The following is an 18,045-nucleotide window of genomic DNA, read 5'->3' as shown; positions in this document are numbered from 1 at the left end:
TTCCAAGTCCAAGAAAGCGAAGATGGACGAATTTGTAACTATAACCATCGGGATTGGTTCTCTATCGTGCGGCGTTTTCAAGCCCGTGAGAGGCAAGTCCCTTCCCCTAAAAGTCATGAAACATGCCTCAGCCGAGGCAATACTTGACGAAGCCTTGAAGAAACGAAGTTCTTACGACCGTACTTTCAGAAATGACAAGAACAAAAGAGCCATTTAGAAGAAAGTGTCAGGAGATCAGCAAGGATTGTTTGTATGTGGATTCTGGGGCTCAAAGGATTAAGATTGTTGACATTTTCATAAATCATCACACAATGATATTGTTGCAATTCATTCCACAGTAAGGGGTGTTTCATTTGTTATGACCAGGCAGTCTGCAAAATTATGGGGTGTTTTCTTTTCCTTTTTTTTTGGGGGGGGGGGGGTGGTTAGAGGGGGAGAAACCCTGTTGGGGGTTAGTCTATTTGTTTGTTTGTATTTTTTGGTGTGCCCAAGAAATTATTACTGCTGGTAAGAGTTTTGCCAATCCTTCTAACCCTGGTCATAAGTAATGAATGCTCCTGTGTTGGTATTGTTTTGGTTCTTACGTTATTGGTGGATATCATTGCTTTAGTAATCAAAGAAAGAAAGCAAATTACCGAGTTGTTTATTAACTTAAATCTTGATGACATTGTCCAGTTGAAATTTACTGATCACGTTTTTGTTCCTATGAGTACTTTCACTTGCTGTCAAAAGACAACTGCTTTTTGATATGTACTTGTAACCACTGATGATGAATAATTATATGAAAATATTTTAACGTTGAGTCTGATGGCTACCTTTTAAGTTTTACTTGCACAGTACTGAAATGGAAAATACAAGGTATAAATCAGTCATGGGTGTAATGGATCTGTATCAAAGTGAACACTTATGTATGAACCTGCCCCTACTGATATTGCACAGCTCTTTCTTCTTCATTAAACATCATCTATGTTAGCAATTTCAAGGAGGTCTTTATACAGAGAGAGTCCCTCTTCAATACTGTTGGGCAGCTGCAACTCGGTGTTTTCCAGTACATATTCAAAGTACCCTTGGTAGATGCTCTCCTCCTCTTCATAGGTCAGGTTCTCCCTCATAGATTGGATCTCGTCATCCAATATCGGGTGAAGTAGACCATCTACTCCTCCATGAAGTTCTGGGAGAAAGAATAGTTCATCCGGTCTCCCACTGATAGTGTCATGCCTAGAGCCCCTTATTAAATGTGTGTTCCAGTGTTTAACTTTGTCTAGGTCATCTTGAAGTAACTGAGCAAAACAGAACCAGAGGCATGCCATTTGAATCTCATCTCCAGGGTTAATGATTTCCTGTTCCATAAGGCTTTTAAAGAAGTTAATCCACCAACCAGACCTGTTTCTTCTGTAAAACGCCCACCAGCCCTCAATCCTTTGGTTCGACGGAGATGACCCATACTTGTGCTCTTCTGCATCTTCTTGAAATGTACATTGCTTCGCTGCCATCAAGCCATTTTCTGTTCCACAGTCAGTCCTCAGTTTCACTGGACAGCCTCCTAGCTCTGCCACACAGTTCAAATAGAAATTGGCAATAATTTCTGGATGGTTGTTTGACTTTGTGACTGCTAGCCACACTATTTTTCGGCTCCAGTCATCGATACACCCATGTATTGGAAATCCATAAGGTTTTAATTTGTCGTATCCGTCGACGTGCCATGTGTAGTTTGGACCAGATGAGAAGTAACTTCTTCTTTTAAGGCTTTTTGCCCTTCTCTGCTCACATCCTTCTAGATCCATTTCCCTCGTAAGGTCAGCTACAACATGTCTAGGAACTTGAATATTTTTTAGTCGTAGGGTATGCCACATACTTCTATATCCACCTTGGCAGCCTGGGCCACTAAGCTCATTCATGATTTGTTCCCGTACAACATCCATATCAAAAGATGGCAATCTTCTCCTTAAGTTCAATTGCTTCAACCTATTTTTCAATGTTCGTACACACATCGTAATGCCATGAAACTTAGCTAAAAAATCAGTGATGACTTCATACGTATATCTTGAAAAGTAATATGAAATTATGCTTTCCTCCTCTGGATTATAGCTTATTGAACCTGAAGAAGCCATTTCAGATCAAATCCACCACATGAACGGCACAAAAATGGCACCTTTCAGTGACGTTGACCAGAGCAAGTCTCAGGTTCCGGTCGCTTTCAGCATCAGGGTTAGTTACCAGTACTTTGAAATTTTGTTGTGTTTCAATTAATTTTGTTGTGTTTTAGTTTGCGTTTGTGTATCAGAAAATTTTATTGTGTTTCAAAAAAGATTGTTGTGTATCAGGAAATTTCGTTGTGTTCTGAAAAAGATTGTGGTGTTCTTGAAAAGATTGTTGTGTTCTCTAAAAGATTGTTGTGTTCTCTAAAAGATTGTTGTGTTCTCTAAAAGATTGTTGCTTTTCAGAAGAGAAATTGAGTTGTGTTTTGCCCCTATGGGCCACCGTACTGATAGCGTGGCTCAGCCAATCAGATTCTTTTTCTTTTTTTCTTTTTTCAGCCAACCAGATTGCAGTATTTACATTAGTATACTACAGTATAACTGAATTCTAGTTGTTAGTTGGTCATATCCACAACTTTACCGCTCTATTTCTGTCTTGTACGGTGCATTGTTTTGGCGACACTCAAACACATGCGTATATCTTGTCTTATTAGGCAACTGACCACCTGCTATGGTTGGTTTTGAATAAATGGCGTTGTGCTTACTCGATTTGTTTGACATAAATACTAAAGATGTGCCCTAGTCACAACTATGGTATATTGATGCACCAAGTTCTAAGGGAAAAGACTTTTTTGTGGTAATTTCTTGTACATACAACTGCAAATAGCTGATGAGTGAGCGTGTAAACGCGCAAATAGTTTTACCGCAACTTAACGAAAAACCCGTGACCTAATAGCTACAGCTTATCCTAACTTCTCTCTTTTGACGAGTTCTAAATCACAATATTAAAGAAATTAAAACTGAACTACAGTGTTGTTGGAATCGACAACACTTGATTCCCATATACCTTCCTCTTAACAAACGAGACAGGTTATTTTCTGCAAAAGATTCAAAAGAAATTAAAGACGCGTCAAATTTTACATTTATTTTAGTATGTTTATTGTAGTATGGTTAATTTTGTGTGTTTCATTTTCTATACTGACTGCATACATATTGTGTAAGCCCATTCTTCGTTGTATTTTTTATTCCGTTAAAATCAAATGGTTAAATTTGTTTTTTACTAGGCTTATTTCAGAACAAGTATCTTTACGTCTCTGGTTTCACGGAGCCCTTCCTTGCAATCTATAGATGAATAAACCAGTTTATTCAGTGGCGCTTTTTTAAGTTTTCAGCCAGTGCTCCTAACTAATGTATTTTTTAGCTTTCGAGTTATACCGTTAGTGAAAACCTTACATTGCTTCCAAAAAATCGTTGCTTTACTCGCAGCATTTACTTATTTCCCACTGACATAAGTTGTGTGGATACACTATTTGTTACAAATTTTCAAATCATTGAAGTTTGAAGTAAAATTCGTAACCATAACATGTTTCCCGCTATGCGAGGCAGCGTGAATATGTATAGATTATATTGCGCGGCACGCAAACCTAGAAATAATTAAGGCCAATTCTAGGATTCGGTTGTGAATTTTCTCGGCAAATCCCTACTGCGTATCTCATGCAATCGAAACCAAGCATATATGTTACAATTTATCCAAACACACATTTTGACTAGAAGGGAAGGTATTATAAGAAGGTTAAATTTTCGCTCCTTAAGAACACCAAAGAGAGCTTAATTATGTTTTCTCTGAGTTTTATTTGAAGTTGTTTGCTGTTCACCGCCGAAAAAGCCGCATCCCCAAATTGGCAGGTGTCTAATAACAAAGGCGCCAGCTCTTGTTCCGTCTGGATATCTAGTCGCAGTGCTCTTGAAGAAATAAACACATACACGCGACGTGGCGACTGATCGCGAAATTTTGTAGGGGATGGCATAAACACCCGACTGGTTGTGAAAAATTATCCAGTTGTTCTCAGCACAATTAAAGTGTGGCAGAATATTTGCGCGTGCCTCCCACTTGGAAACAAAGTGGTCGATTTGTTCTTCAATCATTTCCCAAAACACGAGCAAAACAGGTGGTTTTTCAGTTGTATTTCGAGGAGCAATTACGTGCTTGAGAAAAACGAAAAAAAGTGTTTTGGGTCGACTGAAGTGATCATGCCGTCGACTGATTTCTCGGGGTCCTCACTTGACGCTGCAAGTAGCGAGGTTGTTTTCCACGTTTCTGGCGTTTTGAAAATAATGATCGTGGTGGTTTTTAAATTTACACGAATATGATCAAGGTATTTTGATCCTAATTCTCTTTTTATGAAGCGAAGGTCGTTAACTGAATTATAACCAATGGGAGTAAAAATCTTAATTTTGATCTTTTTCTTGACCTATTTTTTGCCTAATTCCCATATGAAAACCCAGTGCGATCGTCCTCTTATTTAAAACTGTCTCGTGGTCCTTGCTTTCAAGAAGTCTCTTAAACACTGTCCCCGTTCAGATTGGAGTAAAATTGAATAATCCCCACATTTTTAATTTTACAACTCATATTTAATCCAGTTTATGCCAGTATACCAGCTAAAGTAAACAGAAATACCCGCCTTTTAAAAGGGACAAAAACAACAAACAAATTAGGAAATCGACGGCAAGCTTTTAGCTGAGGTAAGAACGACTGAGTTAATTTTCGTTCGTTGAAATACGCAACTTTAGCGTAGTTACGAGGACCAGAAAAATAATTGTAAATTATTTGCGAAATAGAGGAAGTATATGCAAGATTATATTTATTTGCGATCGAAAGCCAATATCGCGGAATGTCCGCCATGTATACTGAATTTTTGCCGTCCAGCATTAATTAAATCAGATCGCGGCACTATGTAAATAAGTGAAGAAAGGTTCAAGGAAGTTTTTCTAGCTTTCCCCGTGTTGTTAGCTTGTGTTGTGGGTCGGCGTGCCGAGCAAATAACGATCCGACGATGAATCTAAATATTGACCCCTTTTCTCCGCTCGATATTTGAATAACATATAGTTAGTAATGAAACGCCATATTCGTATTAAAATAAACAGTACATATTACAACAAGCCGACAACTTCCTCAGTTAGAAAACACGTTATAATTTTAGATTGCGAGCTTGAAAACCAACTAACAGTACAAGGATGTAAGCACGCGCGTCTTGATATTTTTCAGTAGTTTTTACAATTATCAACTCCGTGGTTTTGTTTTCCGCGAATTCGATATTTCAGTTTCAAGCTGCGCTGAATGTTGGAAATTGTAACGCATTTCCTCTTCCTCCTCCTATCTCATCCTCAGAGACAGCGGGGCGAAAGATTTAGACGAAAACAAATCGTTCCTCTATTCGCTGAAAGTCTTCCGCACACTAACAGATCGCAAACAAATATCTGTCATTGTCTTCGCTAATTTAAAATTGCGATAGGTAATAAACACAACACACTTTGGTCAGGCTTTATCTCAAGCGACAAGATCATTAGTTTAGGGGAAAAATGCAAAAATACATGGCACCTTAAGCATTCGACGGCTCGTTATCCGAAATTTGAGCTGCGGCGAATCATATTATTTGAACTACTTCAAAAGCATTTTAACACACTTTTTTTTTCATTAACGAAGGTCTCGCTTTTTTCATTGGGAAGGGAGGGACTTCTTGCCAAATAAAGATTTGAATACAAGATTCAAAATACGGACTAATTAATAGACATTCAGAAAACAGACAAATCACAAGGCAGATGTCACACCCCTCGACATGTCTTTAAGAGCGCTGCCAACGCGCTTTTTTCGTCACTTGGCGACAACAATCATTTCGTACGCGTGTTTTTACGCATTGTCTCTTATTGTTGTTACAAAGCGCACCAGGATAACTACGGAGGTACAAGCGTGCAGAGCATATTAGTCCACAACAAACCAGTGGCGACATGAACGGCTCCAGTTGTGGAGGTGGCGCTAACACCACATTCGGCCTGGCTAACATGATCTCGCAAGCCAGTTTCGTCATTTTTATTCTGATTCTCGATGTCTGCGGAAATTGCCTTGTGATCGGCGCGATTCTTCGTTACAGACGACTTCGAACAATTACCAACTACTTCATCATCTCGTTGGCAGTATCAGATCTCCTTATCGCCGCGCTTTCAATGTCGTTTCGCATTCACCACACTCTCAAGTCGCTGTGCTGGGATCTCGGGGAAACGATCTGCGAATTTTGGGTCTTCGTGGACCTGCTGTGTTCTTGCGCTTCAATAACAAACCTCAGTCTTATCTCGATCGACCGGTTCCTCGCTCTGACCTTCCCTTTGAGCTATAGAAGCATCATGACGAAGGCTAGAGCAATAGCTGCCATTGCGTTCGTCTGGGGATATTCCGGACTGTTAGCATCTCTCTCCTTCATGAACTGGTCTGCGGACGCGTCCACAAGCGCTAGTGGAGAATGCAAGAAAACTGACCGTTACTATTACACGTTTGCTATAACCGCAGGCTTTTTCCTGCCTTTAATCATTCTCGTCATCAACTATTCTATGGTCTTCAAAGTCGCCTTCACTCAGGCGAAGAAGCTGCAGCAGTTGAAATCAGCGAGTTCGATGGAGCCTGCTGAAACATCTGATGCCGACTTTAGCCCCGATCCACGGCCCAGCGTCATCAGCATCGGACGGGTCGAACGTAAACGACGAAAATCGATCGTGCGCGAGCTGAAAGCCACCAAGACCCTGGCGATTGTTATAGGGACTTTCATCGTGTGTTGGCTTCCGTTCTTCATCATAATGTTCGTCGTTCAGTTTTGCGATCTCTGCTTGCATAAAATTCATCCCACCGCAACACAATTTGTCGCGATCGTATTCGTTTATGTTTTACCACTGTTGAACTCGGCTGTCAATCCCATCATCTACTCGAGCTTTAACAGTGACTTCCGTTCCGCTTTCAAGGACATTTTTATCCGCGTCTGCACAATCTGCGGACGGGACAGCTACACTCACAGATCGTCCTCGGGAGACGAAGACGTTTCTGTCGTGACATTTTTCCAGAGCAAATACTACAACGGTACAACTCCACAAATAGTGATCCAAGAAGCGAACTCGGCATCCGAAGAAGGGGATTCAGTATAATTAGACAGTTATTCTCGATAGAGAAAAGATTCATATCAGCGGATCTAAGCTAGTAGGAGCTACTCGACTGAATTTCGCGCGGCGAAAAGAGTCGCTTAAATAAGCACTATAGCGAGTAACACTAACTCTCTAAATAAATTGCCTCCAGATCACTGTTTTTGTTCAGGCGCTTCCACGGTCAAAAATTAAACAAGATTTCAATTTTACCTTGTCGTTTTGTCTACTGAACTGCTTTAATGAATGCGGCTAGATCTCTTTTGGCGACACATCAAAAGTGTCATTAACCGAAAAAGCTCTCAAGCAAATTTGTAGCGTTGGCGTTGAACATTTCTTTAACTCTGCGATACATGTTAATTTTGATATTCCTTAGGAAATAAACCATTTATTGAAATAAAAACATTAAGGATAGATGTGCATTCTGATTGATTTATACATCTGTATAAACTGAAATATAAGAAATCGCTAGAGCTAAACGAAGCGTTTGTTTAGCGGCGGAACGATAGCAAATTCTGAGGAAAAAAATAACTTTATGCAAAGTTCGTTTAGCAAGTTTGTCTTTCTGGCGATGCGCGTGCTTTTTGCCTGAAGATGACTGGATAACAAAAATAAACTAATGGATAAGTTGTCTCGAGCCTATATTCATAAATAATGAATGAGAAGGATAAATCCACCAGCGTCGAAGAAAAGAACATCGATACAGCAAGCGTGGATGAAAATTTTCTCCTTATTCTCAACCACCTGTTATCGAGCGAGTGAAGGCGGTTTTGGCGCGCTCTCGCGAAGGAGACAACCGTGAGAAAACAGTTCACGATTTTCAGAACTACTATTTTTACGTGCCATCTGACGCTAAGTATCGGCAAAATATTTTTTAAGCCAGAAAAAAGACATGTACATTACAAGTGGTGCCATTGCTTCAATTTATTCGACTGTCAAATGAGCGCGGCCTTGCCAGACGTAATGTTGATATGATTAGCGAATTTTGAGGTTTTCTGACGCCGATACAATTATTGGCGAAAAAATAAATTCAATTTAACGATTCCTTTTTACTTGCCGATGGCCATTGCCCCTTTGAGAACAACCCTGTGTACTGAGAAAACTTTGAACAGTAAATTTTCTTTGATCTTTGTTAAGCTTGTTGAATAATCAATGGGTTACTTTTTCATTAGCATTTGCAAATCGATGAATATGAGAGCATATTGTAACATAGAAACCAGCGAAAACCCTTGCTTGTAAAACCGTAATTACGCATTTCCTCGAGATATTGAGGAAAGAGGTTTTGTCGAATGATATTAGGCTGGTAGCCTGGGTGAACGATAACGGCATCTTAGCAACGTGATCCAATCATTTATTGTTATTGTTATCCACCTCGCGAAAACGTGCGAAACTAGTATATTGCCCCGGCACTTTAAACTGACTTCGGCATATTTAACTTGATTATACAAGAAATTTAAATTGAAACCTTCTGAGAAAAAAAAAAATTATTCAGTTCTAGTTTGTTCCAACTGATTATCCTTGCAAAAGGGCAGAATTGTTTCGACAGGAAAAGTTGTGCTTTCCCTTTTTATTGTCAACAACCACGCTAGCTTTTCGCAATTCGAAGATTGTGAAAGACAATCGGCGGAATTGGACAACTTCCAACGTAGAAGAGATATTTATTTGCCTGACAAAGCGCTGTATTCAGTTTTCGTCTGTTATTTATGGCATGACGACTATTCTTTCCATTTCTTCTCCTCGTGGACCTGGGAAACGGAATCCAAAATAGCAGCATAATGTCAGTTTCAATGTAGAAAGCTGATTCAATAGAAGCTATGTTTCTGTCCACAGGAAATGGCAGTAAACCGCTTTTTTTTCAGTTTCGTCGGGCTAGTCTAAAGCAAAAGATAACCATTGTGCTTTCATTAACGATGAGATAAAGAAAGAGAGGTTTTCTTTTCCGCTGGAATTATCAAAATTCACGGCGATAACAAAACACAAGTAATAAATGTGAAATATAAAACAGATGTCAGGTCGTGTTCTTTTAACGCGAAAATGCAAATCCAACAAATGTATTCGACTCCTGTACAGGAAGTTGCTGTTTTGAATTTTTTAAAATAAATGTTATCTCGTCAAAAACATCGTCACACAAGACATCTTCAAACTTAAAGCGTAAACATTTTCCCGAGTTTAAAAGAGTCAAAAGAAGTGGTTGTTTGCGCGCGAGCCCACTTTACGGGCTGAATTTGCAAGCTGTTGTGGTATAATATAAAAACTGTTCTTCCTTGGGTCAAAGTACTCAAAGCTGTAATCTAAGGGAAGACGTAGTTGAAGAAGCAAACAAGTTTAATTTTGTGATTTACGTCAAAAGCATGCTTGCTTAAGTCCTATAGTAGAGCCTCAATTATTGCACAGGACAGCTGGCCTTGCGAGTGACACTGCCCTCTCATTTTACATCTTATGCAAACAGTTTAAGCAAATATAATTTCAAAAGACGAAACAGTCGTATGCAAAGGTACCTATATTATTTTCATCCAGCAATTTATGATTATGAATCCCCAGGCACTGTATGTGGCCATGAAACAGTGATTAGAGATTTAGTAAAGTTTTGTCGGCGTTCAACTGTTTTGATTTATCCGCCCCCTTTGCTCGCGTAGGAAGATCTATCTATTTGCACGCATTTAAATATAAACCATGTATGCTGACAAGGGCCTATGATAGTTTAATTTCAGTTTCAAATTCAGCAGCGAAAAGAAATTGTTCTCTGTATTGGTTTCCTGCCTCTCTTGGATCACCCTAAAGATACCGCAAAGTTTTGCTGGAAGCGAACTGAATCAATTTCCTTACCTTTTCGTTGGTTCAGTTGCAGTTTGTTAATAAAGCGGAGAATGTAAATCGAATGTTTCACGTAAAAGTTCATTTAATCATTTTCTTATAAATTAGGCAGCGGCAGGTAACATGCCTTTATCGCCCGTTATAGATTGAATGTTTGCAATGTACAAATTCGTCTTTTTCGTTAGCGGAACCTTTTGCGAATTTCAAGCTCGCTAAAATGAAACGCGGTTCTTTCAAAAAGAAACTGATCTCGTTGTTCCCGTTTTATTGAGTATTATACCAAATAGTCCGATTTCTAAGCAAACTTTGCGGCAACCGAAATATGGGTAAAAATGACGTGACATGTGACATTTCCATTATTAAAATCCATCTTTTATTTATTTCTTGGGTATTTTACAGTTTCGCCTTTCGGTCTTGCTGGGAAATCGGACTAAATATAGTGGTTTATTCCGTTTATCGGCCCCAAAATTTGTTTTTCAACAATTATCGCCAAGCATTTTTGACAGCTTAATTTAAAGGAGGGCGGCCTAATGGACTGCCCTGGTCGATTAAACGACTCATCACTATTCGCATTTGCTGTATGACATGGCGTAAAATTCAACAAGAAACTTTTTGCATTTAAGGATGTTTATTCAACTGGACATGCCCTCGACATGTATGCCGATATCACGGGTTAATGTGGCAGTGTTATATTCCTCAATAGGGAAACTCTACTCTCCTCAGTGTTAAGGCATTGTAGGACATGTACACGATATCGCATTGCTAAATGGCAAGTTTATTTTTTATATGGAAGAAATATAGTTTTGGTTGCTGACGAGTAGGTGATAACCTAAGCGGAAGAAAAAATAATAGAAAGGATGATGAAACATTCGCTGATGATTTTCAAGAGACTTTAAAGATTTGCACATACAATATATTTTTGACACATGGCTTGAAGTTTTGTCATGGTAAATTGCAATTTACGCCTGAAAACCCGCAAACAGAAAGTTGAAAGGAACACTCCGACAGCATTTCAAACAATGTTCCGCTTGCTTTACCTGAAACAAAATACAGCTACTCGAATTAATTTTGCATTTTTTACAAAAATGAAAGACCGAACATCTTTACTTTTTTCGATTTCTGTCTTCTCTCGAAGTTTTAGTTCTTTTTTTTTTTTTTTTGCCTTTTTGCGGGAAAAATGGCTCTCTTATAAAACTGTTATCACAACACCCCACCGTCACGAAGAAAAATGATAGTTATTGACTAATAATGGAACAAAAGATAGCCAAAACAACTACTAACTATTTGAATGATTTCAGCTTGGTCTTTAGTATGCAGTAATATTCAGTTCTGTGTATCTACCACAAATTTTTATAGTTTAGGAAATAGAAATCAACGAAATCAGATTCACTTAATACTTTTTATGTGCGTCGAGAAAATATTCATGAATTTACTTATTAATAAACTCAAACATTTTATAATTATGACAGTTTTCGTGCGTTTGAAAACAAATTCGAGACAACGAGTCGAATAAAGCACGAAAGTACATGAGATGCTAACAAACTTGACGTTGGTAATTTACAGACTTTTAAAACTGCATTGTGTCATTGAGTTTGGTATTCTTAGTGTGCACTTCTTAAACAATGCATCACCAGCCATCGAAGTAGGTTGAAACTCTATACATTACATTGAAATCTTGCATTTCTATTTAAAAAAAAAAGAAACCAAGGCTTGGAAAACCAGGTGAAAAATTATTTACGGTTTTAAGAAAACACCTTATCCGAGCTAGTGATAAAAATATGTAGTAGAATAAAAATTATTTTGGTAATTGGTAATTTAATAGGCCGAAAAACCTTGAACCAGGATTGCCCTTAAGTGCACATTTGAAGGTCTTTAAAGACACCGGGATTTAGTAAAGTAGGTTGTGATGAATGATAACCTGGATGTAATGTGGGTGTGATTTTATGTCATCGGAACAGCCAAAATTTCCAAACTGAAGTTTCTTTATAGATTGTTATCTCTTAGAAGAGTCAAAGAATCACATTTATCTTTGATTTTTATTCATAATCAAACGATGTACTCAGCTGTTGATTTTACACGTCCATTAGGTTATATGTACCATCTGAAGTCGCTCGTCCCTTTAGTTTAGACAACATTTGCATGGATAATTGTTAATTTTAGAATGAAGAGAAAGCAGAGATAATGCAGTGATTGGCTGATTGAAACGAAACCTCTAATGGGCTTCCATCGAAAACAGATAATTCACCTGCACCCATGCACGACTCAAGTTCGTAATCAGGATCATATTTTTCCGCTTTATTTCATCGTTCTTTTCAACTAAACATTTTCTCGCATACTCTAAAAATCAACAATATTCTGTAATATACCAGAAACTCAGCTAATGTTGGCAAAAGTTGATGTTAATGACACGAATCGTTTTTTTTTGTTTGTTTGTTTTTTTTGTTTCTCGCTGGCGTTTATTTCATTGTTTTCTTTTAAAATAATTGTGAACCATGCAGCCAGCTAAGTCAACAGTTGACGAGAAGCCGTTTGTGCTTTTTAAGGTCCCCTTTCTTCTCTGCTCAGCTGAAAGAGACAGTCATTATTGGACGGTAATGCTATAATTTAGAGGCTTAAATAATCACAATTTTTTTTATAATCATGTATGGTACGATTGCCTTGGTTTATCTAATTATGAAAGAAAAATATTCTGAACACTTTTGTTGATGTCAACTTTCTTTCCCGAGGTGAGCTTGTTACTTGTTAGATATGACAAGCCAGCGACAAATGTCTGTTTTTTTTTTTTTAGATCGCCTCATTTTCGTTGTCTGGTGCAAAAGTAAAATCTTTTTTTTTGGTAATTTTCCTTTTTTTTTTTCATTTGAAAAAAGCTCACTTACAATATATAATTACAATGAATTACTTACAATACAATTCTTACAATAAACTTACCTACAGTACGTTAATTACAATAAAGGTGCTGTTAATTGTAATTAACGTAAAATCATGCACGTGTGCTAAATTACGCCGAATGCAAAAGGTACTTCACTTTTTAAATAATTGTTTTACTCCATTTAGAAGTTAATGGTAGCACACATTTGTTTGGGACTTTAAATTTCACCGACAATAACAACAAACATGATTGCTTTCCAAGAGAAATACTACTTTTCTTAAATGCTGTTACATCATTGGAATTGACCTGTTTTCGCCAAGGCCAGTTATCACTTATTTAGTCCATTGCTGATGTCCAAAACACATTCAGGGAGACAAAATTATACTTTTACCATTTTTCCATTGAATTTTAAATATTTATCATTTGTACAGTAACATCAACACTCCATCCGTGTTTTTTCAGTTGATGTTAAGATGGATTACGTAGGTGTAAAATGAATTTTTGTAAGTGGCTGTGTCACAACAATGCGCATGTCTTAGCGACATGGAAGTTTGATGGGCAGATCATTAACTGTATTCTGATTTTTGAGTATTTTCATGAAGCAGTGGGTGTCATTCGCAGTGGGGTGATGATTTCGTTTGTACGAAAAACTCTTACTTGCGAAGGAACTGATCTTGTGGTAAAACTCTTATAAGTCATGTTTACGGCAGTTTATTAATATGCAGTGGCAGGTCTTTTCGTTGTGCATTTGATTTTTGTTCGCGAGAAATAAACTATTTAAAAAGGACCTGACTCTGTCAGTGATCATACTGAAAGATAGTCATTTGCAAGTGCAAAAAAGGAAATATCCCGAGTATTTCGACAGAACGGCGGCTTATCTCAAAGTAGAAATTAGAAACAACACTGTTGAGAAAAAACTATGTAATAACTTTGGTGGACGGATAAATTTAAATACTTATTGAAAGCCTGTACAATATCGCTGTCTTGCGAGACGAGGGCACCTTAACCATAAATTCTGATCTTGATCCTGAAAAAAGGTTGAGCCACCAAGAATTCTCCTTCGTAAACAGGACGCGAAAATATTTTTACGCAAACTGCATGGATCCGCCACGAATATTCTAAAAAGCCCAGTAGGGACGAATAAAGCAAGTGTGTATGTAAGCAGGTATAAGCAGACCAGTTTATTTTTTCAAAATCTACCCGAGTCAAGGACCGCAACATTTATTAGCTCGGGCTTCATTAGTCCTGTCACGGGGGAGATGTCTTATGATGTAGCTTCTTTCATTAGTAACTCTCATGTCTCTCATTACAGCAGTAAATTTATTGATTGACTACCAATTTTCCTGTAGGATTTGAAAATAGCTCTTTTAACGTAATAATATATTTCTGGCTGCGTTGGTGCCAAGCCATGCAAACCATAGTTGACACAAGCAGGGTCTCATGATGTGTTTAACATGACATTTATAACGTTGTCGGTACATGCAGGGCAGAAGAAAAAAGCGCAGCTGAAGTCCCTTACGAATGATGGCATTATATCGACAGGTGAGTGGAACACTGCCCTAGCTCTGACCTATACTCAAGTGTAACATCTCTGACACAGCAGTGCAGTGCTATTGAAACTCAGGGGACGTGGACGAGCGACTCAACCCTGGAAGAGCTGAGCAAGGCCATCAACGGCCTGCGACCAGGGAAACCTCCAAGAGCGCAATGGGGCTTCTGCTGAAACAGCACGCACAGTCTGTATTCAAGCATGGTTTATAATTGTCTCGCAATTTTCCGCATGCAAAATCCAAAATGAGTATGACCTGCTAAAAACACCCATAATTTTAGCTTTAAGGGCTTATGATTCAAAAGCGGCAAGGTGAAATTTTTTTATATTATCAAATTTTGATTAGCAGATAAGACGCAGCTTTTAGCGAACTTTTCAAAAATCTGTTCATGGGGTTCATATCTTAAAGTTTTGAAAATTTTCGAAAATCACAACGTGTTCACCAATTACTGAGCATTTTTTTGATACCATGATTGTAGCATCAACTGTATAGTAAAAAGTGGTTTTATCGACCCATCAAAATCTAAGTCTTGGAAAGTGCTGGAAACTTGTACACCATAACAGTTGACCTTTGACTGAGCAAGTCTACAATTCAACAACTCGTGTCTGAGAAAAAAATCCCAACAAAATAAAAATTAGGGAATAAAATTTTCAATTTCAAATCGGAACGGCATGCACGTGATTCCAATCCGGGTGGAGAGTTTCGCGCGCTTCACTTGGTGCTTGTTTACTTCTTCGTCCCGAGGTGAAGTTGCAGTCGGTTCAGGACTAAGTATTCCGTACCCGTTGTTGAAAGCCCGTCCCTTTTTTGTCACTGCACTTTAGGTATCATGAGTGCCTTGCATCAGTCTACTGGAATCACGAGTCCAGAGTGTCGACTGAATAGGGTGGTCCAATTCTGACCGGGTCAGTACTTATCGCAGGACTTCCGGCTCTAACCGCCAGAGGACTGTGTCTGTATTCAAGCAGGGGTTGCATTTTGTCGTTTGATGTTACGCATTCAAATTAAAAAAAAAAATTGCTTGAATTGTGTTTTCAATTTTGAGAGAGAGATAGGGATGGATGTGATTATCATGGTAGTTGTATTCATCAAAACAATATCCTGTCCAAGTTGACGAATACAACTACCATGATTCCCTGCAGGCGGATTTCATAGACGGAATTGCCCATTGTGATAAGCAACGAAAGTTTGTTTTTCGCACTTGCAATTCACTGCCCTGTATGTTACATATGAAAAAAAATAAAAAATACAAAAATACAAAACCTGTGCTATTGCTTTCCTGCATGTATATGTGTCTCTGTCTCAAGGTTCACAGGCAAGGCCGAAAAGTACTTGTAGGTACGTGGGCCATCTGTGTTCCACTTCGCGAACAGTGGAGACTGGTTTTTGGGTCTTTCCTGAGTTAAACGGAGAAATGCATTGTGCGAACAGCATTGCATGCTGTCTCTTTATTCTGCGAAAGTAAAAATGTACCAAAAGCAATATCAGACGGCAAAGGCAACGAGAACGCCACCAAACAAAAGGTTTAATGAGTAGGACAATAGCTGTACACGTGCGTCATACGTCTTGGTACATTTAATTTCTTTGCCGTCCTTTGCAAAACAACAACGCGAAATGACTACTTTCTGCGTAGTCTGAGGAACGCGAACGACGACGGCTAAGTTTTTGTATGTTTCTTTGGCATTGAAGACTAGCATTACATATTTAGCTTGAGTAAAATCTAAGATCAATAGACGCTCTGAACAGATCTAGACATTTGCGAAATGCGAAGGTAAAATCATATGTTTATTTTTTACTAGGCGTTGTCCTTGGGGTCGCGGTCGTCATTGGTTAAATTCCCTTATTTTGTTATTCAGCACCTCACTGGGGGCGTGCACGGAGGTGAGGTACTCTATACGGCTACTATAGTTTCGTAAAAGAGCATCATGCGGTAAGAGCAAATGGAACTACATAACTTAGAGAAAATCTTAACTAGCTGAAACGAATGAAAGTTTATTCTAAAGAATGATAATGACGCCGAGGATACTTGCCTGGCCAATTTTAAGATGAACGAATTCGATGAATAGGGTTTATCGTCAAAGGGCATATATCGGATTGTAAAAATTAGAAGACAACTTCGACTGGTTGCCAGGACCAAGGCCGAGAATAACGTCTTACCAAATACTCTTTGCTTTTATGGTGAACAGAGGGTTCTGCGCTTAATCTTCAAATTTTGAGATCAGGGTCCAAATGGAAGAAGACGTCATAGTCAAAACGATGGCTAAGCTTATTAGTTCTTCTGACACGATCGCTGCGCCAATTGCCTGCTAGATTCTCTGGGTCCGGCCGTTGATAGTCGTATTAAGCTCACCCTTGACTAGAGGCTATATGCAGGAGAAATCAAGCAGGTTACAAGCCATTGCATGTTTCACTGGATTAGAATTCAACACTAAGAAAACCAATATCGTGAGGCTCAATAGCAACTCCCAGCATCAAATCTTTATGAACGGAGCACCCTTGGAGGATGTGGACAAATTTGTCTGCCTTGGTTCTGAGATGGGGAAACCAGCGGAGGAGAGACGGATATCAGCAGGAGACTATCCCTTGCCAGAGGTGCCTTTGTAAAACTCAAACCATCATGGAATTTGTAGTGGTCAGCGGTTCTTACGGGCGCATGCTCGTATCAATAAAACGTGTTCTGTGCATCCGCCATCTTGGGTATCTTGTTTTCTACACTTCCTACACTTCAGAATTCATCAGCTTACCGCTACAAGACCAAACTTAAAATCTCCAAGAGTAATGTCCTAGCTGTTCTACGATATGGCGCAGAAATATGGAAGATGACTGAACATGATGCCTGCCGATTGGACAGAATCCAGAGAAGGTGCTCGAGGAAAATTTTTCGAATCTTCTAGCCAGAAAAGATTACTAACAAAGATCTATTCTTAAAAGCTGGGATGATGCCTGTTTCTGACATGATTACAGATAAGCGCTGGAGATGGTTAGGCCATGTTCTAAGGCTTGAGGATATCAACAATGCTAAGGTGTCTAACATGGAGCCCTGAAGGTAGAAGAAGGAGAGGTAGACCCAAGACAACCTGGCGTTGAACGGTTGAGAGTGAATGGCGCAGACAAGGCTTTACCTCGTGGACACAGATTGAAAATATGGCGAAAGACCGTGCAAGGTGGAAAGAGTTGGAGCGCGGCCTCACACACCACCGTGAGGTGTTAGAAGAATGATGATGATGATGATGATGATTAGAGGCTCCAAAACGCGAATTAAATAAAGAAATAAAAATATCTTTAATTGACCATTCCCCCAACGGGGCTTTTCAGGGCCAATGAAACCAAATGATGAAACAAATAATACAAATGAACATATCATGGTTAAAAATTCCATCTGGCAGGAGGCATACCAGTTGGCTATTTACAAGCGTGGCCGAGCAGTTGGTCTACCGAGAAACAGCTTCAGCTTAGTGGTCAGAGCGAGACTTAAACCTGCGACCTCCGGAATTCCGGCGCCCTAACCACTCGCTAATTCTTACTTGACTCACAGCTAAGAAACACAAAGGAAACTCATGAAGTCAGGGAACATTCCAGCGATGTTATTTTCAAAAAAGATAAAGTTTGCCGCCCCCTTTTTTATCGTTTCGGAGGGGATAGTAAAGCC

At 38.9% G+C, this 18,045-nt stretch overlaps 2 protein-coding genes across 2 annotated transcripts; one reads left to right on the top strand and one right to left on the bottom strand.

Annotated features, from left to right (window-relative positions):
- Positions 1-408: 408 nt before the first annotated feature.
- On the bottom strand, positions 409-2,875 carry LOC149106885 (uncharacterized). Its single transcript, XM_089298590.1, has one exon. The coding sequence runs from the start codon at positions 2,109-2,111 to the stop codon at positions 954-956; it is 1,158 nt and encodes a 385-aa protein (XP_089154716.1). The 5' UTR covers positions 2,112-2,875; the 3' UTR covers positions 409-953.
- Positions 2,876-5,782: 2,907 nt separating this feature from the next.
- Positions 5,783-7,582, top strand: LOC110068256 (putative G protein-coupled receptor No18). The gene has a single exon (XM_020775637.2). It carries the CDS (start codon positions 5,985-5,987, stop codon positions 7,164-7,166), a length of 1,182 nt encoding a protein of 393 aa, XP_020631296.1. The 5' UTR covers positions 5,783-5,984; the 3' UTR covers positions 7,167-7,582.
- The last annotated feature ends 10,463 nt before the right edge of the window (positions 7,583-18,045 follow it).

This window comes from Orbicella faveolata, unplaced genomic scaffold (genome assembly GCF_042242905.1).
Source record: "Orbicella faveolata isolate gen_17 unplaced genomic scaffold, um_ofav_v1 contig_3, whole genome shotgun sequence".
In the NCBI taxonomy this organism is placed as follows: Eukaryota; Metazoa; Cnidaria; class Anthozoa; order Scleractinia; family Merulinidae; genus Orbicella; species Orbicella faveolata.
This window is presented reverse-complemented; position numbering and strand designations above follow the sequence as displayed.

What these genes read in the sequence shown, in the direction of transcription:
- LOC149106885 (XM_089298590.1), bottom strand. Translation starts at nt 2,111, where the DNA reads ATGGCTTCTTCAGGTTCAATAAGCTATAATCCAGAGGAGGAAAGCATA.
- LOC110068256 (XM_020775637.2), top strand. Translation starts at nt 5,985, where the DNA reads ATGAACGGCTCCAGTTGTGGAGGTGGCGCTAACACCACATTCGGCCTG.